At 35.5% G+C, this 27,751-nt stretch overlaps 3 protein-coding genes across 11 annotated transcripts in view; 2 read left to right on the top strand and 1 right to left on the bottom strand.

Moving 5' to 3' along the window:
- LOC125668701 (acyl-CoA desaturase-like) overlaps nt 1–25,359 on the bottom strand; it is a 27,061-nt gene extending 1,702 nt beyond the window's left edge. The window contains exons 1-2 of one of the 7 annotated variants that reach the window (XM_056164361.1): nt 25,262–25,359; nt 176–372 (exon numbers count right to left, since the gene is read on the bottom strand). In XM_056164361.1, the coding sequence (XP_056020336.1) occupies nt 176–371 (196 nt within the window). In that variant the 5' untranslated portion in view covers nt 372; nt 25,262–25,359. Of the gene's footprint in view, nt 1–175; nt 1,255–1,376; nt 1,734–1,873; nt 1,987–25,261 lie in introns of those variants that run through there. The other 6 variants (XM_056164358.1, XM_056164364.1, XM_056164363.1 and 3 more) reach the window with 6 other exon arrangements.
- On the top strand, nt 7,870–14,157 carry LOC125668697 (spermine oxidase-like). Its single transcript, XM_048903047.2, has 4 exons — nt 7,870–8,089; nt 8,843–8,974; nt 9,664–9,822; nt 12,791–14,157. Exons 2-4 carry the CDS (start codon nt 8,859–8,861, stop codon nt 13,926–13,928), a joined length of 1,413 nt encoding a protein of 470 aa, XP_048759004.2. The 5' UTR covers nt 7,870–8,089; nt 8,843–8,858; the 3' UTR covers nt 13,929–14,157.
- LOC125668696 (spermine oxidase-like) lies at nt 16,211–27,751 on the top strand. Of its 3 annotated transcripts, none has more exons than XM_048903043.2 (4): nt 16,211–18,021; nt 23,373–23,503; nt 23,804–23,962; nt 26,187–27,751. In XM_048903043.2, exons 1-4 carry the CDS (start codon nt 17,899–17,901, stop codon nt 27,334–27,336), a joined length of 1,563 nt encoding a protein of 520 aa, XP_048759000.2. In that variant the 5' UTR covers nt 16,211–17,898; the 3' UTR covers nt 27,337–27,751. The 3 variants fall into 3 exon arrangements, with proteins under 3 accessions (XP_048759000.2, XP_048759001.2, XP_048759002.2); XM_048903044.2 differs by having other exon boundaries at nt 16,213–18,053; XM_048903045.2 differs by lacking the exon at nt 16,211–18,021 and adding an exon at nt 19,941–19,991.

Genomic DNA, 27,751 nt, shown 5'->3' with positions numbered 1-27,751 from the left:
ATAAGCATTTCCCGTCAACCGGTCACACTTGCTGTGAGCTCTATATCTTGATCAAGTAAACGGAGTTATCGGTAGTCAAATTCAGTATGCCAAGAACAGCCTCATCAATTTTGCGCCATGTAAACGAGGGTAAGCACACGCATATTTATGAACCAATTAAGAGAAAGAAACTCACCCCAGATCCAAGTCATTGGGTGTGACTTTGGAATCAGCGTAAGAGCGTAGAGGCCCCCTAGATGTAGTGCCGACATTAATATTACATTCCTCCATACGATATTATGGGGAGGTCTCGTTACTAATGGAACAGCATGAGCCTCTGGAAGATCCACCGACCTCAAGCTGGGTTCCTCCGCTGCATTTCTTGGCGCCATTCTGTCAAGAAAATGTGATTTTGAAATGAATAACATAATTCACAAACACCTGCAACAGTGTTGGGCGATTGCTGTACATAGTGTTCTCTCACAAATTCCTCTTCAGAACAATCTTTTATTCTACATAGTGAGGTAGATGTCTGTCTAGCGTAGAAGGCTTTCAAAGACCGTAGTAACCATGCTACATTTACCTATTTGGAAATCACACGAAGTTAATTTCATGCATGTTTAAGATATAAAACCTAATTTCTGATTGAAAGGCAAGAATTTGATATTCATCTCACTAAAATAGCAAAGATAACTACTGGCAATGAAGTACACTATGATTCTTATCCATGATTTGCTATGTCATAAAAAAAAACCACCTCAGTTTTTGTCTAGAAATATACCCATAATTTAGAATCCACCTATACAACAAATTTACTCAAAACCGTAATATACAGTAATTCAAGCAATCACTGTGGTCCAACGCCTCTCCGTCCAAACACGCCTTTCATGATCATTCATTACTTGTGAGTTACACGTAATAAATTCCTGGGGGGTATGCTATAATGCAAAACATTCTATACAATTTCGCGTTTGAAAAGTTTGTGTATAATAAGACAACCAAAGTTCTTATTTTGGTGAAATAACATACGGTCGGTAGTCTATTTGTACCAAAGCATTGTGTCCATTCAGTTTTGCAAACCATCGCACTTTGGCGTGTCACACCATCGTACTTCAAATGGCGCATGAGTGTTGACCATCGTACTTTGGAGTCTCACCCCATCCGGGTTTTGCGCAGACCATCGCACTTTGGCGTGGTCATCACACTTTGGAGTCCTATACATATATTCATATACATATTGTATATATATATTGTGTGTGTATTAATTTAATATCAAACGATGTGATAGTTGAAATAAATATTGCAAATTAAAAATAAGAGGGCACAGCCAATATAATTCTTACTTTGCATATGAAAATAACTACTTTTGCTTGTAACAATAACAGAAATCAACGTACGTTGTCAAAATAAGGGACAGGTCCCCCTGGTTCTATACATAGGTGACGCGCCTGCACAGACGGCAATATTAGCTCTTTAAAATTAGGATCAACAGCTGATCAATACCCGTAGCATGCTCTTTGCATAATCACTTCTTTCACCCGTGTCAACCTTGATCTGCGAACGAGATGAAACACGTACGTCCACCAAGGTCAAAGCATGCATCATTCACTGTACACTCGCTTTTATTAATCCAAGCACGTTTACAAACAAGCAAACTCAGCATTTAATTTGATCAAGATTCTGTCATAAGGCATTTGTGAATTAATCATGTACATATGTTGTTAAAATTTAAATGTTAATGTAAAAAAAAAAAAAAAAAAAAAAATCAAAAAAAAAAAATCAACACAGATCGATTACCTCTCCTTGAAAATAAATGGTATATAACAAAACAAACTTTTATTACAAGTAATAAAATTTGAAAAATATTTACTTAATTAACAAAACTTAGACATACGTCTATAGATAACTCTCATCCCATATTTTGTGATCTTACCTTCCCCAGATTTCTCATACTAAAACTGACTGAGAAACCACGTGTTAATGCAGAAAAAAATCGTACTATTTTCACGCGATACTCTCAGCCAATGAAAATAGTGTAGTTCTCCATGAAAGTTATAAATAGATCATGGAAAGGCATTCCCTGAGTGAAAAAAAACCCAACCAGATAAACAAATTGAGACTGTCATAGACACATATATTATTCCAGGTGAATAAAAACGAACACGGCTGTGACAGGTTTTTAAATACATTAGTGCATTTTGCGGCTTTTAACTGTTTAATGTGTACTTGTAGAATATCGTGGAAAATTAGCCAATCGATGTTACACTCAAATTTACAGACATTATGGACTTAGCCTCTGTGAAGAAATTATGCACTTTTGAATTACTCATCACTTCACAGCTCTGTGGACACGAAGAAAATAGTTATCCAGTCTATCAAATGATGAATATAGATTAATGATATTTAAGTATAACCAGACCCTTGTTGAATAAAAACTATGCAAGTTCTGTAAAACAAAACCTTTATTTTATACAAATATATGCACTGTGAAATAGAGGATAGTGAAATTACTTAGTTGACGAACTGTTTACATTTAACACGAATACAATAGGCCTATATTAAGATATTTGATAATGATCACAAGCCCTCAGACACTCTGATGATTTTTTCTAACTCTTGTAAATAATTTTATTGTTCAAGTATTCGCCGCACTGCCATTAAATACATGTATGTAAAAAAAAAAAATAAGCCGTCTAATGAAATAAACCAGTTACTTCGTGTTAAATGCTGACTCTGGGCCCTCCAAATTGGACGTCTGTAAGGAATTTTCTATATTATTTATCACCAAAAATATTTATGGAAAGTGAAATCGCACTTAAATGTACGAGGATTATGTATTGCGTTTCGTTAATGTCTCAGATTTGGAGCATATAAAATACAAATGTAGTACGTTGTTGCGCTGAGGGCGAACTCTATGACTATCATAATAACTACGTCCTCATCAAATACCAAAGGATTTACACGTTCTTCGAATAAACTGGGATGTTTTTTGTCGTGATTTTGAAGTAACAGACTGTTGTTGACTGCTTCAACTCTTCACACATGGATTAAAAATTACCCTAGGTGGATCATGTTGGTAAATAAGTATCCACGGACACTCGACAGTAAGGGAACTTTCAAATGCGACCCAGGTTTGTCAAAAACCGTATAAATGTAAAAATTAGAACACCTCAAAGGGAGTTAGAAAAAATTGTTTGGAGCAAGAAAAAATTGTGTGGAGCAAGTGCCTTTGATAATGTTGAAGCTAGATGAAAACCGCTGTATATTATACAACTTTATTTGGGATGAGATTGGTCTGTTGGAATTGCAATGGGTACAGATTTTGCTCCTTTATTACTTGACCTGTTTTTGTATCCTTTATCAGGTAGAATTTATTTAAAAGAATGAGAAGAATTTGTTTTTGCTGTGACAGCACTGCGTCTCCAATACCTGGTTTATATTTAGATATCTTATCGACGTTAACAACAGCTTTATCTCTAGATATTTTATTGACGTTAATGGTAGCTTTATATTTAGATACCTTATTGATGTTAACAACAGCTTTATATTTAGATATCTTATTGATGTTAACAACAGCTTTATCTCTAGATATCTTATTGACGTTAATGGTAGCTTTATATCTAGATATCTTATTGACGTTAATGGTAGCTTTATATCTAGATATCTTATTGACGTTGACGGCAGCTTTATATTTAGATATCTTATTGACGTTAACTGCAGCTTTATAATTAGATATGTTATTGACATTAACAACAGCTTTATATTTTAGATATCTTATTGACGTTAATGGTAGCTTTATATTTAGATATCTTATTGACGTTAACAACAGCTTTATATTTAGATATCTTATTGACGTTGACGGCAGCTTTATATTTAGATATCTTATTGACGTTAACTGCAGCTTTATAATTAGATATGTTATTGACATTAACAACAGCTTTATATTTTAGATATCTTATTGACGTTAATGGTAGCTTTATATTTTAGATATCTTATTGACGTTAACGGTAGTTTTATATTTAGATATCTTATTGACATTAACAACAGCTTTATATTTAGATATCTTATTGACGTTAACGGCAGTTTTATATTCAGATATCTTATTGACGTTAACTGCAGCTTTATAATTAGATATCTTATTGACATTAACAAAAGCTTTATATTTAGATATCTTATTGACATTAACAACAGCTTTATATTTTAGATATCTTATTGACGTTAACGGCAGTTTTATATTCAGATATCTTATTGACGTTAACTGCAGCTTTATAATTAGATATCTTATTGACATTAACAAAAGCTTTATATTTAGATATCTTATTGACATTAACAACAGCTTTATATTTAGATATCTTATTGACGTTAACAAAAGCTTTATATTTTAGATATCTTATTGACGTTAACGGTAGTTTTATATTCAGATATCTTATTGACGTTAACTGCAGCTTTATAATTAGATATCTTATTGACATTAACAACAGCTTTATATTTAGATATCTCATTGACGTTAACAAAAGCTTTATATTTAGATATCTTATTGACGTTAACAAAAGCTTTATATTTAGATATTTTATTGACGTTAACAACAGCTTTATATTTAGATATCTTATTGACGTTAATGGTAGCTTTATATTTTAGATATCTTATTGACGTTAACGGTAGTTTTATATTCAGATATCTTATTGACGTTAACAAAAGCTTTATATTTAGATATCTTATTGACGTTAACAAAAGCTTTATATTTAGATATCTTATTGACGTTAACAAAAGCTTTATATTTAGATATCTTATTGACGTTAATGGTAGCTTTATATTTTAGATATCTTATTGACGTTAACAACAGCTTTATATTTAGATATCTTATTGACGTTAACTGCAGCTTTATAATTAGATATGTTATTGACATTAACAACAGCTTTATATTTTAGATATCTTATTGACGTTAATGGTAGCTTTATATTTTAGATATCTTATTGACGTTAACGGCAGTTTTATATTTAGATATCTTATTGACGTTAACGGTAGTTTTATATTTAGATATCTTATTGACGTTAACAACAGCTTTATATTTAGATATCTTATTGACGTTAACAAAAGCTTTATATTTAGATATCTTATTGACGTTAATGGTAGCTTTATATTTTAGATATCTTATTGACGTTAATGGTAGCTTTATATTTTAGATATCTTATTGACGTTAACGGCAGTTTTATATTTAGATATCTTATTGACGTTAACGGTAGTTTTATATTTAGATATCTTATTGACGTTAACAACAGCTTTATATTTAGATATCTTATTGACGTTAATGGTAGCTTTATATTTTAGATATCTTATTGACGTTAACAACAGCTTTATATTTAGATATCTTATTGACGTTATTGGTAGTTTGATATTTAGATATCTTATTGACGTTAACAACAGCTTTATATTTAGATATCTTATTGACGTTAACAGCAGCTTTATATTTAGATATCTTATTGGCGTTAATGGTAGCTTTATATTTAGATATCTTATTGACGTTGACGGCAGCTTTATATTTAGATATCTTATTGACGTTAACGGTAGTTTTATATTTAGATATCTTATTGACGTTAACAAAAGCTTTATATTCAGATATCTTATTGACGTTAACAAAAGCTTTATATTTAGATATCTTATTGACGTTAACAGCAGCTTTATATTTAGATATCTTATTGGCGTTAATGGTAGCTTTATATTTAGATATCTTATTGACGTTGACGGCAGCTAAAATTCAACTTTATGACAACGAAATGACTTCAGCTTCTCCATAGATAATTTCTCACATTTATGTTGCGATATTCCATACACAAGAGTATGTTCTGCGTATAATCAATCTATAACTTGAGACAGGTTACAGGTAAATGATTTTATGTTTCAGGTATCTGAAGTCTCGTCAGTATTTCGCATTTTTTATTTTTTTTTGGTCGTTATAATTATCTTATTTGCAAATACAACCTGCCATGAGGTCTGATGCTTTCTAAAACAAATTGTTAGGCCGTTCTTCTCGCTCATTTTTACTAGATTCTTCAGTTTTAGGGCTCACAGCGGATGTGACCAGTTGACCGCTCTCTTATCATCAACAGCAGGCATGGCGTGCATGTGATAGGCTCTGTTAAAGAGACACTACAGCTCATTTTGCGCAAAAATCATGAAATGACAATTTTCCTAGCGCTTTCTCTATTTTTGTTACATTGTTGAAAGTATGAACTTTGCGAAAATAACACTTATCTAAATTTAAAAATTATCGTTTTAACGTAAAAATTAATACTTTTTGATGGCCTATACAAAAAATATCGAGACTCCTCCTTTCAGTCTTCAGACGCATGCGCATAGACAGTAAACAGTGCAGCATGTCGTCCAGTGAGAGAAAGTGTAGTTGATAGATCTAGAATTTTGAAAGATTCTGTGAGAAAAGAGGTAAAAATAGAATGAGATAAAACTCATACGTGAAATAAAATTTACCTTACATGGTATCAGTTTGACCGTTGGAAAACAAAGAGCTCGGAGAAACCCATGTAACTCAGTGGCAGATCTAGGATTTCCGAAGGGGGTGTGAAAGTCAAAGATTAGCCACAGTAATCGGCCATTATGGTGCAAAATTTGGATTTTCATTCACAATCTGTGGCGGAAAAAGGGAGGGGGGATCCCCCCCCCCCCCCCCTAAATCTGCCATTGAGACTAGCTGCGAAGACACTACTTTTAAAAGTAAGTGCTATTTTTATCTGAACACGACACGTGTTAGTTGTAAAAACATCGGTCAATGGGAACATGGAAGGGTTTCTGTTAAAAAAATGATTTATATAATTACTTATTTTAAGGAGCAGGGAATACTCTTATACTTGAAAGGTGAGTGTGGACCCCCTTGAAGGGGAATTTAAATAATTTCCTACACAACACCTTTGCTGTCATTCAAAACCACGTGATGTAAATAAGCATTCAAAAGTCCGAGTCAGAATGAAGAAACCTTTGAATTCCGAACGATCTTCAAAGCGCAGTTGAGAGTAAATTGATGCATCCCAATTGTTCATAATTGTCAGTATCGATATGAATTTTATCATTTTATCAATACATGTTTTAAAAAACACTTTATTAAAATGTGGAAAATGAGCTGTAGTGTCTCTTTAAACACACAGGTTATTTGATAATACGTGTACCTTGATTGTAACACCTTATTCAATTTATTTTTTCAGCGGTAAATATTGAGTGGTAGCTGTAGTATCATATTATAAATTCAAAAAAGAATATTTGCAATGAATGGCTTTAAATGTTCCCCGCATATTCCCGCGTATAAAGCGTTATAAACCTCTTGTGAACTAGCCTTCGCTCCGGGGTCAAGGTGCGAACAACATTGTGATGGTTTCATATTGACTTGACCTATTTCTTCAGAAGATTTTTAAAGACTTTTCTAGCTGTTGTTTATTAAAAGTAAAACCGTGGACGACCCGCCCTGGATTTGAATACTTTTCAATTATAAACTTAATCTTTCCTCTTTTTTTTTTTTCATTTTAAATACACTGTAAAGTGACGAGATATTAACAAACGTGTTTCTGATAAGAACTTGCTACTTTCAAAATTGCTCGGACCGTGTTCATTAACGCTAAGATACCTGTATGATTTCTGTGTTGTTGTGGCGGATCTCGAGGGGGTTACAATTAATCTCCCTCTTTGACAGAACAGTATAAACAAAGATAGTTATTTTGTGCGATTTTTTGGGTCTGCACCCTTCTCCTTCCTTGGGAACTGGTGGGAAAAGTTGCTATCTTGTGTCGCAACCCCCTTTGTAAATTTTCAGGATCCGCCTCTGTTACAACAATCATGGTAAAATGAAATAAATGAATCACATAGGACAGAACTTTTGTCTGAATGCTAGAGAAGTTCCTGATTGCTAACTTTATTTGCAGATATAAGTAGGGGACTTTGCTGAAAGTCATTGGCGTTCATTGCCTTCCTGTAAAGATTAACACAATGACCTCGGCCAATGAAAGTAGGGACAATGAATGTTAAAAATAGAACCTGGAGAGACTTGAATTTCCGTTGGAGGAGTGGAAGTTAGCTGTTTTAAAAGTGGCCATTACATGTAGAAAATGTAAGCATAATTGTTCAGTTTGAATTGAAAAAAATAAATAAATTGAATCATATCTAAATTAGTTTGTAATGTGAGTTTAGGATCTTGGGATGAATCGACCTTGTGAAAAATATTGTAAAGTTAAAAATAAACATCGGTCAAAGGTATGACGTTAAAGTAATCATTCGATATATATATATACAGCATTATGACCATATTCTGTAGAATGAAATATCCTTTTTGACCATTTTAAAAAAATCGATAAAGCCATGATGAACGTTTGCACATTAGGTGGATATGCTCCTGAACATCAAAACACAACAACGCAACGATCGTCGGTGACAGGCGCGGATCCAGGCCTATATGAGAATATAAGGGGTTATCGATACATGTATATTACGTGTAATGTGTATACTAAGTTGAGATAACTGTAGTGAGTACGTTCTATTTCTTGGTACGGGTCGCTTGAATCTTTTTCCTGAACACAATGTCAAGCCCATGACGGTTGTAGACATTGTTTGCACTATAATTGCAAGATATATATATATATATATATATTTGATTCACAGACAATTTTATCGCTTGGGTTAGAATTTACTATTAAAGTACTCTTTAGTAGTAAATTCTAACCCAAGCGATATAACTGCCTGTGATTTGATTAAATACAGTCCTCCTCAAAAACATGATGCTATAAAATTATGGACTTTATTTGTTCAAAACGACATAAAGTTCCGATGTGTCGGGAGTTTTGTACATCTCTTTTTGTATTTACAGATTTTTGACAGAAAAAATGTCCACCAGGGGCAGCGTAATCGTGGTGGGGGCCGGAATGGCCGGGCTGTCGGCAGCAGAGCACCTTGTCCAGTCTGGCTTCACGGATGTACAGATTCTGGAGGCCAGCGACCGGTATACAGTGTATATTAAAGTTGAACATAGTTCTAGGTTTTCACCAAAAACTGAAATGTGCCAAGTACACCCATCGACCCTTAAAGAAATATAAACACTTAAAAGTCCGCCCTCATAGACGCGTACTATACCCCAACCCCCACACCTAGAGAAGTCTAAGTACTCAATCCCTACACCATAGCGTCTACAAAGTATACCCAACCTAACAAGTCCGACTTTCAGCGAAAAATACTCAATTCCTATACTAGCCGGCTAGTCCTTGTTAATTTGCTATCACCATTCAATCAATCAAAGAATAGTACCCGGTACATTGTAAATATGAACAAAAAATACATGTTAATGTTCCTTCTTTGAAATCATATATACGATCACAAAATCTTTGTCAACGGAGATTACAGCACTTTGAGTAAAATGGTTAGAGTTAACACATCGATAAATTCTTCAAAAAGAATGTTTAATCCTATAATGTTTTAGTACACTTGTTTCTTCTATGGAGTTATAGGAAGTTGTGATCACAATATCTTTATCAACGGAGATTAAAGCACTTTGTTGTGATATTAGGTTAAAGCACTTTGTTACGATATGATGCGCAATGACTGGAATATCAAGAGCACAGGATACGGGGAAAAGATAGCTCTCCTTCGAACATAATTTCTTCACAAAAAGCATGGTGTGATTAATATTTCCAGGATTGGTGGAAGGATCAACACGCAGAAATTTGGTGAACACAATGAAAAACCCGCTTTGATTGAACTAGGAGCCAATTTCATCCATGGCAGCAAAGGAAACGCCGTCTTTAGCCTAGCAAAGAAAAACAATTTGTTGAACCCTTATGTTGACTCAGAGAGGTAAATTGATAACGATTAGGCTTCGTATATAAATTTAGCAATTTGAAGACTGTGCGAGACTTTGTAGAGTGCGCAACAAGACGATTCATTGTTTTATTTATTGGTTAGATTCCCTAAACACACGAACTAGTGAGTCTGTTTGATGAAGAAATAACAACTAGAGGGCTATAGTAATACATTTCTTCTCATGTAGAAGTTTTCAAATACATGTAGATTTTACCACGAACAGATCAGCTTATAACAGGGAGCACAATCTCTGCACATTGTAATTCCAGAAGTCTGTTGGAAGACTGGGTCGGGTTTCAAATAAAACGTAAGAGTGTCTTAAGATCTGACTTATGACAATCATAAGATACGGCAGTACCGTTTCACAAAACTATCTTAACTTCAAGAAATCTTAAGGTGGGTCCTTAGTCCAGGATTTTTGGGGTTTAGGTAGCATTTTTTTGTTTGGAATCAATAAATTAACATTCAGAGTAATGAAAAAATGCAAATTAGTTAAGGATTTCCATATTAATTTTCATTACAGACACTACTGAAGTCATGTACCCCTATGTAGATTTTTATGAAATTCATTGGAAACAGTTATTTGTCGTTATTTTAAAATAAAAACAACAAGAAAATTGTTTAATTGCATTTATTGATCAAGAAACATTTCAACAACTAAAATACATGTCATTTTCAATATGTTCATCAAGTTTTAGAATAATAAGTGCAGAATTATTGAATTAGCGTTGTTCTCCAAAATGTTAAAAAACTAATAAATGTTGACACAGTTTCCTTATAGCATGGTTTACATATCATTTTTTCTGTTTATATTAGTAGATGTACATATATTATAGTTATTTATCGAAAAAAATCCATACCTTTCCTTAATAATTTCGAATTTATAGCTTCTGGGGTATGTATACCCCCATAAAAAACCGAAGTCTGGCACCATACAGCTGAGCTATTCAAAATCACTCATGGATTAAAATTCTATGTAATTTCACAAAGACACAGATAATGATTCCTTATCACCTTGGTAAAATGTTAGTGAAAAATAAAGGAAATCTATTGCATAATGGGCTTGATAAATAATTTATTGAAAACGGAGTTATTGTCCTTGGATTCAATATTTTGAAACATATCATTGACTATTCAAATATAACTAAGACTTTTGAAATATTTTATGGCTGGCAATTTTTTAAAATAACTATTGAAAAAGACTCCAACAAAATTTATGTTCAAGTCATTAAATCATTGACTTTGCAAAATCTTATGACGTCACAGGAGTGTGGAACTACGTTAAGATATATCTTAGGACGTTGTTGTACTCGTTACTTTGTATCGTGTTTCCTTTATAATCTTTTGACTGCATGGATGAATTTAAATGTTACATGTATCTGAAAGATTGAAGTATATAAAACTATAAATAGGAAATTGAAATATTACGATTTTAGGCATTTGTAATCATTTAATATATTCATAAAATTTGATACATTGTACTTCTTTTTTAATCATTTAAACTTACACTTTATTTTGTATTTCAAAAGTTACACTCGGTTTATATACTATTTGATTTCAGATATTGTGATATGAAAACACTGAATGATATTTTTATAGAAACACTATATCAAAGTCTGATATATATATTTTTTTTTATTTTCTCCCCCATTCCTCTCCTCCGAAAATAAAACATTTGCTTAACTAATTTGAAATATAAAGAAAAAGGACAATAGGTACAAGTTAGCAACGCCGCACTTAGTTTTATTCAACAAAATAATATACACGTACTGAATAGAAAAAAGGTATTCCGTAAACGAGAGCGTGGGTGGGTAGGGAAAACCCAAGACACAGGTAATAATTAAGCAAATTCATAACGAACATCGCATTAATCGAACAAAACGGGTACGCACGTTCGACTATACATGTATACTGGGCGCAAAGGATTTCCTACATGTATGTGAAAAAGCCAATAACTGAATGAAATGAAATAGTACGAAAACTAACCAAACATAAAAACGTGAAGAAATAGATTCACCCAACACTGCTTTTGTGTCTACAAACAGTAAATGAACGGTATTCAATGACGAGGTGGAGAAAAGAAAAGACATTTGTTTGTAAAACAAAACTACAGTTCCAATGTTACATGTATGAAGGAAACTTGGGGAGATGTCACTTCTAGAGTACATGCTGTAAATTCAACTGATTGTGTCCGGTAGGGGGAAGAAATGAAGAAAAAGTGGACAAGACTTAACAGCGAAAGTAGGAAAAAGTTAGCTGTGGGATATTCTAAACGAATATTGAGTTCATCATAAAGATGACATGTCGTGGTATACGAAACTTATCAATGATGTCTACATCCTCCATATGTTCGAATAGATTGTTTCAGTCCTTCAAACCACGTTCCCTCCGGACGACCTACCTATCTCTTAGCAAAGCATAGTTCGGTATAGACTTAAGACAAGTATCTGGATGTCTTAAGATTTCTAACAATCTTAAGTAAGATTTCTAACAATCTTAAGATATGACAGTTTTGTGAAACAGCTATGATGGATCTTATGACAAATTTTAGTCGTAAGATAGTTTTGTGAAACTGGTCTCCAAATACGACATAGATATTGTCAATGAACCACTCTGACAAATACGACATAGATATTGTCAATGAACCACTCTGACATCTTTTCAATAGCTTAATTCACTTCAAAGTGTTTGTGTGTAGAATCAGAATAGTGTTTAACAGAGTAATATTTTGAATGACTGTGATGAGAAAAATATTTCCAAGTTCCAATTTTATAGAAAAAAAACCCAGCTATCTGTTAATGCTGCAAATTGGTTTTAATTTGAGTTTTCTTATAAGACGGCGTGAAATGGCATTATGTATATATATTAACGTACTTACTGAATCGTACGTATTTATATAATCTGTACATTTATGTATGCTATACCAAGTGCGCAACACTTATCATCTTGAACTGTTTTACAGTGTGGAGGGATATGCCTACACGGAGGATGGAAGAAAAATAAGCAGCTCTCTGACTGACACAGTTTGGAGGATATATGAGAAAGAAGAAATGGGATTGGAGGATATTGTACCCGAGGATATAGACGACGGCACGGATCTGGCTAGTCACATGACCTCTGCGTTAAGGAAAAGACTGAAAGACTTTCCAGAAAGCCAACATTCGGACATTAAAGCATTATTTAATCTCGTGTTGAATTTCCTTGCCTTAGATGCGGGAGATGATTTAGAAAAGATGCCTGTAAGATATGCTGGTCACTACAGAGAGATAGATGGTGGGAATATTATATTGCCAAAGGGTTATAGAAGTGTTCTTGACGTCATTATGCAGAAATTGCAACAAAATACTGTACTTTTCAATACTGCAGTTGAATGCATTCATTATGGAAGTACCCAATCAAACCTTGTCACAATCACTTGTAAAACACCAGCTGGAAAACAGACATTTAAAGCTAACCATGTCCTGGTCACGTGTTCTTTGGGAGTTCTGAAATCTTGTCACTCAAAGATGTTTGTGCCGCCGCTGCCACCGACCAAAATTGAGTCCATAAAAGCGATGGGGTATGGAACGGTGAATAAGATATTCTTACAGTGGAAAACACCGTTTTGGAAACCTGGGAAAGGTGTCGTGGAGTTTGCCTGGAAAACAACTAATGCAAGAAACAGAGCAAATGCATGGTATCGAAGTCTGTATGGTTTTGAGGAAGTTCTTAACAACGAGAACACATTACTGGGCTGGATTCACGGGGAAGCGGCGGAGCATGTAGAGAGTCTGACGGACCAGGAAGTCATAGCGCAATGTATGGAACTGATCCGACAATTCTTAGGCAATCCTAATATACCCGAACCTGTCGCAATCATTAGATCCGCCTGGAAATCCAATAAATTTACGCGCGGATCCTACAGTTATCTTTCGCACTCATCATCCAATGCTGACATCGAGTGTCTGGCAGAACCCCTGTGTGTGAATGGGGCACCTGTTGTGTTGTTTGCTGGGGAAGCGACACACCCTCAATTCTACTCAACAGCACATGGTGCAATGGAATCGGGAATTAGAGAAGCTAAATGTCTTGTGAATTATTACCAACAAAAATTAAAATAATCGATATTAATAATGAATGAACTGTATTAATTATAGTAGAAAGTGAAAACAACCACGTGATTATGCAAAGTCATATGGCAAAGTGGTTTCTGTCGGATGCCCAAAAATGACTCTAAATCAATAATGAAAGTGAATGATTATGCACGTGGGGTGAATTATTCAGAGTTAGGGATATTTCAGTTTTGTACTAGATAAGTATGATGGTCACAATTAAGATACATGTAGCCATTTTGTCTGTTTGTGTCCTTTCGTTTCCGATCTTGTGACCCCAAACTCAGACTTGCTTTCTGCTTATTTCTGTGTAGCAAAGACATTGGAAGCGCAGACTGGACACGGGTTTCTTATATAACGGGGAGATATGTCGTATGGTCATTTGGCCGAATTCAAGGTCACTAGTTTAAAAACGTTTGAATTATTTGTCCAGATCATAATAGATTTATGATGGAGAAACAACAGACACTAACACTTGGTTTTTAAAGGAAACTCAGGTGACCTAGTGCAATTGGTTGTCGTCCGTCGTGCGTTAACAATTGAACATTTTTAACTTCTTCTTGATAACTACCTGTCCAATTCTTTTCAAATTTGTTATGAAGCATCATTTGGGCAAGGGGGACATAAATTATAAATTTCAGGACTCCAGCACCCCTGGGGCCTTAGAGGCGGGGCAAAAACTGCCCAAAATTTACCAATTTTCAAAAATCTTCTCAAGAACGAACCTCACACGTGAAAGAAAAACTAAATGCATAGTGATGTAGAACAGGAAGGCCTCTACCAAAATTGTAAATTTCATGATTCCCGGGGTAGGGGTTCTGACCCCAGGGCGGGACCAAACTTAGTGTATAGTGTTTATGTGTAAAACACTTAAATAACATCTTCTTTAATACTATTGATACTAAATTGAAACTAAATAGATATTTAGAAAGAACAGGTAGTCTTTTACCAAAATTTTAAATTTGATGAACCCAGGGGGAGGGATTTTGGTATCAGGGTGGGGCCAAAATGGTCAGTTATTAAATGTCTGAACAATAGACATTTTTAACTTCTTGATAACTACCTGTCCAATTCTTTTCAAATTTGGTATGAAGCATGATTGGGACAAGGGAGACATAAATTATAAATGTCAGGACTCCAGCACCCTTGGGGCCTTAGGGACGGGGCAAAAACTGCCCAAAATTTACTAATTTTCAGAAATCTTCTTCTCAATAACGAACCACACATGTGAAAGAAAAACTAAATGCATAGTGATGTAGAACAGGAAGGCCTCTACCAAAATTGTAAATTTCATGATCCCCGGGGTAGGGGTTCGGACCCCAGGGCGGGGCCAAACTTAGTATATAGTGTGTAAAACACTTAAATAACATCTTCTTTAGTGCTATTGAAACTAAATAGATATTTAGAAAGAACAGGTAGTCCTTTACCAAAATTTTAAATTTGATGATCCCAGGGGTATGGGATATTGGTATCAGGGTGGGGCCAAAATGGTCAGTTATTAAATGTGTGAACAATAGACATTTTTAACTTCTTCTTGATAACTATCATTCCAATTCATTTCAAATTTAGTATGAAACATATTTGGAACAAGGGGGACATGAATTGTAAATTTCAGGATTTCTGCAGCCCTGGGGATTTAGGGATGAGGCAAAAACTGCCCAAAATAGACCAATTTTCAAAAATCTTCTCTAGAACTGCACATGTGTAAGAAAAACTAATGCATAGTGATGTAGAGCAGGAAGGTCTCTACCAATATTGTAAATTTCATGATCTCGGGGGTAGAGGTTCTGACCACCACAGGGCGGGGCCAAACTAGTTATATAGTGTTAATATGTAAAACACTTGAATGACATCTTCTTAATGCTATTTATACTAAATGGATAGAGCAGGTAGTCTTTTACCAAAATTGTAAATTTGATGATCCCCAGAGTAAGGGTTCTGACCCCAAGGTACGGCCAAACTTGGTATATAGTACATGTATTTATGTGTAAGTTTTCTGATACCGTATAAAATCTAAATGCATACTTAGGAATAGCAGAAGAGGATGTACAAAAATTTGTGAATTTCATAACCCAAGGTTATGACTTTAGGATGAGTCCAAATTAGTCTTCTCTTTTGATGTTTTAATGTTAATACACCTATTATTTAAAGCCTTTCATCAGTGTATGCACTTTTGATGGCATTGAAGTTTTAAGAACACATCTTGTTTTATACTGTTGCTGAAGAATAGAATTTAGCTTAGATATTCAGAACAGAACATTTTTTTTTTCTAGATTTCATCGCCCTTGGAAGTAGTGATACTTTTTCACTAGTACTCAGGTGACCGATAAGGCCTGTGGGCCTCTTGTTGTCAATAGGCGTGTTAGCATCTAAAATTTATACAAGTGTCGTAATTTTCATTGACTTGTACGCAACTCGACTTTTGGACTGGAGGGAGGGGTTTGGATTTTATTCCTTAAACCGGAGGATTTTGATTCTGCTGCAATTAAGTGAGTCAGATGTCCTCAGATATATTGATTTTAAAACTGTTTCCCCACATGAATTAAAACTGTCGGCCTATCAAGAATATTCGATCCAAAATACTGGTACATACTATCAACCGATATTACAGGAACTTTGTTATGCGAAATAGTACCTGTTTAATTTTATGGGATAGCATCAATTTGAAATGATTATCAGAAGTGATGTCACTTAACGATATTGTGGTATTGTCTTTTTGTTTAAGGGCTATCACTTAATTATCCGGACGAATTTTTCCTTAATCGACTTACTTATATACATATAGTTACAGCAATATCTACAAATCCATGTAGTCTTAATATTAATTAGTGGGTTTTTTTTTTTTTTTTTTTTTTTTTTAATATTTCATGTCTTCCTCCTTCATCACCCATAAGAAAAAATAGGCAGATATCATTAATTGGTGGGTTGACATTAAAAATAGTAAAAATACATGCACATGTATATTCTCGATAGAATCTGCATCTAGGTGACTGATTTTTCGCTCAAATATTGAGTAATCTCTATTTTAAAAAAATTGACAAACCATTGCCATACAATTTGATTAGTTTAGTTTTTTTTTAAAGATAAAAAAAAATGTCACATTCTTTCTTCACAATGGAAAGTTGGTCTTTTTGTTGAATTGAGTGAAATATATCGTCACTTATTCATTTGGAAGGAACAAGAAATGAGCATTCTCTCGTCACCATTATAACGACTTATAGCCTTACATAATAGTCATCGTAGAATAATCGTCTCTACGCTAGAAAATTTATTAAGTTTAATTTTGCCGATTTGAATAATTTCTAGTCCTTATGTTTTTGGAAAGAAAATACCCTTTAACGTAACCATATAGATACTACATGTAACTCGTAATATCGAGATATGACTGTTTTACAATTCAAGCAATCTTACGGTATTTTGTTTCTTTGTATCAATCAAAGTAAAGCTATTGTTGGTGGAATCACGTGAATTAACTTCTTGTTTTGTGTGAATGGTGAAAATAACGAACAGTAATCAATCTCATAACTCCTATATTAAAGAATACAAAATAGAGAATTGGGCAATCACGGACCCCTGGACACACCAGGGGAGGGATCAGGTGCCTAGGAGGAGTAAGCATCCCCTATCGACCGGTCACACCCGCCGTGAGCCCTATATCTTGATCAGGTAAACGGAGTTATCCGTAGTCAAAATCAGTGTGCCAAGAACGACCTAACAATAGGTATGAAACACGTCAGACAGCATTTGACCCAATGCAGTCTTGTATTGGCAAACTAGATGTTTAAGATATTTTAAGAAATTCGCTTGTTGTTTAGCTCCCATGCACATTTTTAAAACATTAAAGTTCTAGGAAGTACACGTATAATATTCATTGATCTCTACCAGAGTTATCGTTCCCGCGTGCGAAATTACGCCCTCTTGTGAGAAATTGACAATTCATGTTTGTATATATACATGTATATTCTTGAGTCCTTACTTTATGTGTATACATAAATACCATACCTTGCTGAATCTTTACGCGGTATGCTGTCGGCCAATGACAGTAGTAACTAAGATTTCTATAAATAGAACGTGGAAAGACGTGGATTTCTGTTCGAGGCGTGTGAGTAAGCTGTTTAAAAGCAGCCATTACAGGTAGAAATTAAATGCTTGCATAATTGTTTATATCTGCAGCATCATTAATCCATACTGTAATTGTGTAATGCAAGTTAGTACCTACTCTTGATGGTTGTACATGTACATGCATTGATCATGTGATAAATAATGATTTACGAGCAAAGATAAAAACTATAGGCCTGTACATATGTATCTGACGTTAAATCAGTCAATCTGTAGTATTGTCGATATATTTTAGAATAAAATAGTTTTATTGACTAACACAGCTTTGCTGTATGGACAAGCTCACTTAGAGTGATGAGGTCGTTAGTGACAGGCGCGGATTCAGGCTTCTGAGAATATGTGGGGGTTTTCATTAATGTGCCACATTCAGATTTGAGCTCATTTGTATCCAGGCGCGAAACTGCCTATACGCAAGTACGCAACTGCGTACACATCATTTGAGAGAGAGAGAGAGAGAGAGAGAGAGAGAGAGAGAGAGAGAGAGAGAGAAGTCTTTGCCGTTAGAATATTTGTGCCTAAAAATAACTGCATCATATAGTCCCCGGTTTGTAATTTAATCAGCATCATAATATCCATTCAATCAAATTTAAAGACCTTTTGAATTTCAAATCAAATCATTAACATCATGTTGAATATCACTCAAATGTGCACCATATATTACATTTAGTAGACGGATTAGGATATTTCTGTTATCAGTAACATTAATTTACCTTATATAACATGCAGTCGAAAACAGCGAAAAATATTCGTAAAACGAATGTAAAGTCAGTCCAAGTTCACAAGGAGAGTTGGCATAATAAAAGACTTAAGAAAATAATTTTGTGAATTCTGTTGGGTTTAGAAATTGACAAGAAACCCTGTTTCTGTGTACAAAAATAATAGGTGATTTCATTGGTTATACCCAGGAGCTTCCGGGGACTTTGTCCCCTGGGCCCCCACGAGGACTTTGCCCTGGATCCACTAGGGGCCTTAAAGCGACCTTCAGACCTCTTGCCATACTTTGCATACATTTCATTTTCTTTCTGGTTACGCGCCTGGTATCGCGTAAAGGATGAGTTGACACGTGACTTTAGTGAGTATTGTCTGCTTCCCGGAGGGGTAGTACTTCTCTAGACCTACCCCCAGCACCATTACAAACGCTTGACAGGCACGTAGCATCATTTTTCAAGAAAAAAGGGGATCAGCCGAAAAAGTTTTTGTCAAGCAAAAAATAAAAATCCCCCCCCCCTCAACCTAAAATATGTTCTTAACTTCAAAATCCTAAATTGGGTTAAAGCTTACATATTTGCAGTTCTTACAAATCAAGAATGGTAACATTCAGGGGGAGGGGGTTGTAAGTCAATGAAGTTTACTTTACAGTTGAAAATAACTAACTTTATATGCAAAAATAACGGAATATGAACGTTGTCAGTTAGGTCCCCTCCCCCAATTCTACGTGTCTGCTTGATGTTACACAAACAAAATTACAAATCATAAATTGCAAATCAGGTACTTGCACAAATGTGATTTTAGTCTTAGAAGTATGTGGTTACGATATACAAATGTATATGTTTTTGTAATATTGAGTACCATTAACATATCACAGTATAGTATTATAAACATGTAGCTAGGCGTTGGAGCTGGGACATTATTTTTTTTGACAAAAAGAAACAGATGAGAGAGGGGGTGGGGTCGAGTTTGATTTTTACAATGTAATCTAGAATTTCGATAACATTTCATTACAACTGTCCCCTTACGCATTGAAAGTCAACATATTTACAAGATTTGATAACAGTATACTGGATGTTAAAAATGTCTGTTTGTAAACAGAGTACAAGTTATAGGGGCATGCATTTACCAATCATGAATATGCATTCACAAACTCTGCCATAAATTACCTATCACTCCATTTGGAGTTATCGTTCATTGTTTGCTATCTAGGTTGTGACATAGGTCCACTCTGTGAAGGTACAGGTTAGTAAGCAATTCATTATCCTTTACTTAGAAAGTTCATGAGGGTTCGTGGGGGATACTTTGTGCATGACTTAGTAGAATTATAGGGACTGTTTCAAAGATCTGGGACAACAAGTGGACGAGATACTAAAACCATTGTTGGAAACTAGACAGGAGTAAGAAATCATGTCCGACCTTGTTAAAATAGAGATTAGATAAACTGTTGCTGATTTGGGTGGCTTTGTTTTCAAACCCCAGGAGTGAAAGAACTGTGTCGCTTCACGCCTGCTTATTCATGAAGTGCGTTAGCGTTTTATGAAATATATGCTGTCATCAAACGTTGCAGTTCATACTCTCATATATTTTCAAAACATATTTACATTCTACTTTCATTTTTGTCAGAATTCCAAGTCGTTAAAATAGACGCAATATATTCATCAAGATTGTTCACAACGCATTCATGAGGAAATGGCTATCATTACAATTTGTAAAGATATCAAAGGCGAAAACATTGGAAACAATGATGGTCCAACACACAAAATGAATGCAATATTTCTTTTACGAAAATGGAATACATACAATAGTCGGATCATACCCCACTTACACCACGTGTCATAAAAAAGAATCAGATGCTCAACGACGAATGAAGACATTCATTGGACTCTGGCTTACCAGCATATGATGGTCTTTGAGTTTTTAGGTCACCTGAGTAAACTCAGGTGACCTATTGCAATTGGTTTTCGTCCGTCGTCGTCCGTCGTGTGTTAACAATTGAACATTTTTAACTTCTTCTTAATAACTACCAGTCCAATTCTTTTCAAATTTGGTATGAAGCATCATTGGGACAGGGGGACATAAATTGTAAATTTCAGGACTCCAGCACCCCTGGGGCCCTAGGGGCGGGGCAAAAACTGCCCAAAATTCACCAATTTTCAAAAATCTTCTTCTCAATGACCACACACATGTAAGAAAAACTAAATCCATAGTGATGTAGAACAGGAAGGCGTCTACCAAAATTGTAAATTTCATGATCCCCGGGTTAGGGGTTCTGACCCCAGGGTGGGGCCAAACTTGTTATATAGTGTTTATGTGTAAAACACTTAATAACATCTTCTTTAATGCTATTGATACTAAATTGAAAGTCAATAGATATTTAGAAAGAACAGGTAGTCCTTTACCAAAATTTTAAATTTGATGATCCCAGGGGTAGGGGTTTTTGTATCAAGGTGGGGCCAAAATGGTCAGTTATTAAATGTGTGAACAATAAACATTTTTAACTTCTTGATAACTATCATTCCAATTCTTTCCAAATTTGGTATGAAACATATTTGGAACAAAGAGAACATAAATCGTAAATTTCAGGAATCCTGCATGCCCCTGGGGCCTATGGGGCAGGGCAAAACTGCTCCAAAATGACAAATTTTCAAAAATCTTCTTCTCAATGACCACACACATGTAAGAAAAACTAAATGCATAGGGACGTAGAACAGGAAGGCTTCTACCAAAATTGTAAATTTCATGATCCCCGGGGTAGGGGTTCTGACCCCAAGGCGGGGCCAAACTTGTTATATAGTGTTTTTGTGTAAAACACTTAAATAACATTTTCTTTAGTGCTTTTGATGCTAAATTAAAACTAAATGGATAGGGCAGGTAGTCTTTTACCAAAATTGTAAATTTCATTTTCCCCAGAGTAAGGGTTTTGACCCCAGGGTGGGGCCAAACTTAGTGTATATAGTATTTATGTGTAAGTTTGCTGATACTGTATAAAATCTAAATACATATTTAGAAATAGCAGAAAAGGATGTACAAAAAATGGTGAATTTCACAACCCAGAGTTATGACTTTAGGATGAGTCCAAATTAGTAATATATTTTGATGTTTAATGTTAATACACCTATTATTTAAAGCCTTTCATCAGTGTATGCACTTTTGAGGGCATTGAAGTTTTAAGAACACATCTTGTTTTATACTGTTGCTGAACATTATAATTTAGCTTAGATATTCAGAACAGGAATTTGTTTTCTAGATTTCATAACCCATGGAAGTAGTGATACTTTTTCACTAGTATTCAGGTGACTGTTAAGGCCTGTGGGCCTCTTATTTGTTGTTGTTTTTTTTGGCTGCTTGACCGAGAATTATTCATAAATGTAAAGGCGTCACCAGTTTTAGGTAAAGTGCGCTTACGGTCGTAGAAGTGATGGTTCTTTATCATGCCAACGCCTACCGTGACTTAGAACCTCTGTTTTTATGGCCACATCCGAAAGACCCTTGACGCTCGCTTCTAATGCCGGGCACCGAGTGCTTGACGAAGGAACAATCAATACCTTTGTTAAACGACTTCGGCGACAGGATCGAAAATGGAACCCGGCTTTCCGGGTTGTGAAGGGAGCATCCTATAGCTACTACCTACTACAACCGGTTCAGTATACAGTTGCGGATCCATAGGGGGTTCGGGGGGTAGGAACCTCCCCCCCCCCTTTTTATCAGACAATTTTGCATTGAAAAGGTAGACATAACGCATTTTGAAGGTGAACTCCCATTTAAAAAAGATCCTGGATCTGTCCCTGGTATACATTGTATGATCTGTCCCTAGTATACATTGTATGATCCGTCCCTTGTATACATTGTATGATCCGTCCCTGGTATACATTATATGATCTGTCCCTGGTATACATTGTATGATCCGTCCCTGGTATACATTATATGATCTGTCGCTGGTATACATTGTATGATCCGTCCCTGGTATACATTATATGATCCGTCCCTGGTATACATTCTGTCCCTGGTATTCATTGTATGATCCGTCCCTGGTATACATTATATGATCTGTCGCTGGTATACATTGTATGATCCGTCCCTGGTATACATTCTGTCCCTGTTATACATTGTATGATCCGTCCCTAGTATACATTGTATGATCCGTCCCTGGTATACATTGTATGATCTGTCCCTGGTATACATTGTATGATCCGTCCCTAGTATACATTGTATGATCCGTCCCTGGTATACATTATGTGTAAGTTTTCTGATACTGTATAAAATTTAAATGCATATTTAGAAATAGCAGAAAAGGATGTACAAAATATGGTATACATTGTATGATCCGTCCCTGGTATACATTGTATGATCTATCCCTGATACATTGTATGATCCGTCCCTGGTATACATTCTGTCCCTGGTATACATTGTATGATCCGTCCCTGGTATACATTGTATAATCCGTCCCTGGTATACATTTTGTGATCCGTCACTGGTATACATTGTATGATCCGTCCTTGGTATACATTATATGATTCGTCCCTGGTATACATTGTATGATCTGTCCCTGATGAAACAACGCATTCTAATCAGGGAATTATTCAATATATGTGTGAATCTTACAAGACGTTATTGTATTTACAGATTTTTGACAGAAAAATGTCCACCAAGGGCAGCGTAATTGTGGTGGGGGCCGGAATGGCCGGGCTGTCGGCAGCAGAGCACCTTGTCCAATCTGGCTTCACGGATGTACAGGTTCTGGAGGCCAGCGACCGGTATAAAACACATTGTAAACACACCCGTGATAGAAAGCAAGCACGGTTACGCTGCTGTTGATCCACGCCATTACTCTATCTTAAAGACACAGCAAACGAAATTAAGAAACGAAAAAATTTTGTTGATTATTTGATTTGTTAAAAACCCCACATTATCATTCTAATTAGGAGCTCAAATATCATCATCACCATAAACCTGGTATTTGTGTTTACTCACTGAATTCATTTACTTCTTATTATATAAATAGAAACAGAATTTCCTGAGAAAATTTAAAATCATTGTTTTTTAAATATTTCCAGAATTGGTGGGAGGATAAACACACACACGTTTGGTGAATACCATGGAAACCCCGCCCTGATTGAACTCGGTGCCAACTGGATTCATGGCACCAATGGAAACGCCGTGTTTAGCCTAGCAAAGGAGAACAATTTGTTGAACCCTTATGTCGTATTAGAGAGGTAAATTTTTACATACCTACAACTGTATAAATGAAAACGTGCTAGGATGTATGTCGATAATTAGAGCCCCGCCGTAGAGTAATCAGCCTAAGCCTTTGTGCCTGCATTGATAGCTGGTTATTTCTACAGTTATTAATTAATTAAAGTGGCTCATTACACTACATTTCATTTAATGGCTCAACCTCCTATGATGCAAGATTTCACCATCGAAAACAAAACAAGCTCTCAATTATTTTATATGAATTTTTTGTGATTTTTCCCGAAATGATAAAACAGTGTTTTGTTTGCAAATAAGAGATTCTAAGAGTCCAAATTTCGCTGTAATTTGGTGCATGATATGAATATCTAATTTAAAAGCATGCCTAAAAAAACTCAGATAAACGCTCTAATTTTAGAAAAAAAATATTTATGGAAATGAAAACGTTATGAATTTTGTTAATATTAGATAACATTTTGGTGTAATCGGCCATCTTATTCATATATTTGTATAGTGGATTACAAATCAAGTCCAAGTTTAGGCTTTGTTGGCCTATTTTTTAAAGAGTTATGGACCTCGACCTAAAGGCCCGGTCACTCAGCATTCCACGTCTAAATCACGTACAAAAAGTTATGAAAATCTGGTGGACGTGGTCGTAAGTGGTAATTTTTAGTCAATTTTGGCTTGGCCGTGCTTTGTACGAGGTATGGCTGTCGGCGGCTGTTCCATTGCTAAGCACTGCCTAAGCACGGCTAACCACGTCTATGTACGCGTAAAAATCCACTTGTCAGTGATAAGCCGCAAAACACACGCTATTTCCCTTGATACCAACGCGTAACACCCGTCCGATGACCGTGCTCTGCCCGTGACAGACCGCTAAACTTTCGCGTCTTACTGCCTCTCCCCAAGTTTTAATCACTGCCGGAACACGGATTATCACGTTTGTTTCACGTGTGTTGCACGTCTTTACCACGTGTGCCGCCCGTGGTTGTCCGCGGGCTAAACTTTTGAGCAGTTCAAAACTTTTTGCCGCGTCCGACGCCGTTCCGATTTCTCCCCGCGTCCTGCCACGTCTATAAATCGACTGTAGCTCGTCTTAATCTCGACATCAACGCGAACAACGTCTGCTTCACGGGAGACCACTTTTTGACGGGTTTTGGCCGTGATTAAGCCGTAAAGCGCTGTGTGACCGGGCCTTTAGCAAATGACGCCACAAAGCGGGGCCCTTTTGTGATACCATGTCTATAGTTGTTCATGCTGAAAGGTTTCAGAGTAGCAAGATATTGATGAACTGTCGCAGAACAGCCAATAGGATTACTTACTTTTCATTTACTGGTACTGTCCCCGAAACACACAAAATACTGTTTCAACTAAAGCTGTGAAGATATCACTACATTGATTCTGTAATTGTGGTCACGGTCTACCTACTCTTCCTGAATGCTATATAGAGAGTTGAAGAATCAGGGCTGTATGTAACGATACATTGAGTAATAACATGTAAAGTGTTCACGTAAGTCGCTATAGATATAGACATGGACTGTAGATGACCAGTGTGGTTATTTATAGGTATAGAAAAAAGGGGTGTAAAATCCCACATTTACTATAGTTTCATAGAGTACTCCAACTAGGAAACATGTTTATATCATATTAGTTTTATTTGTTTACTAGAATGAAGGAACGAGTGACATGTTTATATTATATTAGTTTTATTTGTTTACTAGAATGAAGGAACGAGTGACATGTTTATATTATATTTGTTTTATTTGTTTACTAGAATGAAGGAACGAGTGACATGTTTATATTATATTAGTTTTATTTGTTTACTAGAATGAAGGAACGAGTGACATGTTTATAATACATTAGTTTTATTTGTTTACTAGAATGAAGGAACAAGTGACATGTTTATATTATACTAGTTCTATTTGTTTACTAGAATGAAGGAACGAGTGACATGTTTATATTATACTAGTTTTGTTTACTAGAATGAAGGAACGAGTGGCATGTTTATATTATACTAGTTTTATTTGTTTACTAGAATGAAGGAACAAGTGACATGTTTATATTATATTAGTTTTATTTGTTTACTAGAATGAAGGAACAAGCGACATGTTTGTATTTTATTAGTGTTATTTGTTTACTAGAATGAAGGAACGAGTGATATGTTTATATTATATTAGTTTTATTTGTGTACTAGAATGAAGGTACAAGCGACATGTTTATATTATAATAGTTTTATTTGTTTACTAGAATGAAGGAACAAGTCTACTCGGAGGACGGAGGGAAAATAAGCAGAGCTTTGACCGAAAAAGTTTGGAAGGTTTTCAAAGAGATAGAGATGGGATTGGAGGATATTGTACCCGAGGATACAGACGCTGGTGTGGATCTGGCTAGTCACATCACCTCTATGTTAGGGAAAAGACTGAAAGAATTCCCAGACAACCAACATTCAGACATTAGAGCACTGTTTAATCTCATGCAGAATTACCTTGCCTTTCATACAGGAGACAATTTAGAAAATATGCCTTTGAAATATGCTGGCTGTTTCAGAGAGTTAAGTGGTGGAGAAATAAAATTACCAATGGGGTTTAGGAGTGTTCTTGATGTCATCATGCAAAGATTGCCACAAAATAGCATTCTATACAACACCAAGGTGGAGTACATTTATTATGGTAACATCGAATCAAAACTCGTTACAATCACTTGTAAAACACCAACTGGAAAACGGATGTTGCAAGCTAACCATGTGATTGTCACTTGCTCTTTAGGAGTTCTGAAGTCTAATCATTCCAAGATGTTTGTGCCACCGCTGCCACCACGAAAGGTCCAGTCTATCAAAGCTATTGGATTCGGAACAGTCAACAAGATATTTTTACAGTGGAAAACACCGTTTTGGAAACGCGGGGAAGGAGGTTTGAAGTTTGCCTGGAAAACAATGAATGCAGGAAACAGAAAAAATTATTGGTATCAAAGTTTGTTTGGTTTTGACGAGATCCTGAACAACGACAACACATTAATCGGTTGGATTCACGGGGAAGGGGCGGAGCATTTAGAGAGTCTGACGGACCAGGAAGTCATAACGCAATGTATGATACTGATCCGACAATTCTTAGGCAATCCTAATATACCCGAACCTGTCGCAATCATTAGATCCGCCTGGAAATCCAACGAGTTATCGTGCGGATCCTACAGCTATATGGCGCATTTGTCATCCCCTTCTGAAATCAACAGTCTGGCAGAGCCCCTGTGTGTGAATGGGGCACCTGTTGTGTTGTTTGCTGGGGAAGCGACACACCCTCATTTCTTCTCTACAACACATGGTGCAAGGGAGTCGGGAATCAGAGAGGCTAAATTTCTTGAAAATTATTACCTAAAGAAAGGTCCATCCCCCAAGCTGTGAATAAATATATTGTAGAAGTATTGATCAGCAAAATGTTTCCATGTACTAATATGATGCATCTAGTCTGTTTGCTCCTATGCATTTTTTTACCCCACTATTTTGGCATAAATTAAAGTTTCATAGAGCATAATGGTGCTGTACCGAAATACAGACAAAGCGGTCGTAATGCCCGTGCTAGCTTTCAGCCAGGATTGGCCTCGGAAGTCCGGGATCGGAAGATGCGTGCGCTACCGAGAAAGTTATACATTATTTCATCTAGTTTTAAATGTGTCATATCAAAACGATAATGATATTTATTTCTCTGATTCAGTCCAACTGGGCAAGAACAGAACTTTCTACAGAATATAGAAAAGAATGCCATGTAGTAAATTTATTATTGTACACACGCATTATTCCCATTAAAGAAAAAAGTCTA

Source organism: Ostrea edulis, chromosome 4 (genome assembly GCF_947568905.1).
Source record: "Ostrea edulis chromosome 4, xbOstEdul1.1, whole genome shotgun sequence".
Taxonomy (NCBI): Eukaryota; Metazoa; Mollusca; class Bivalvia; order Ostreida; family Ostreidae; genus Ostrea; species Ostrea edulis.
Note: the sequence above shows the minus strand (reverse complement) of the source record. Positions and strands in the feature narration are given on the sequence as shown.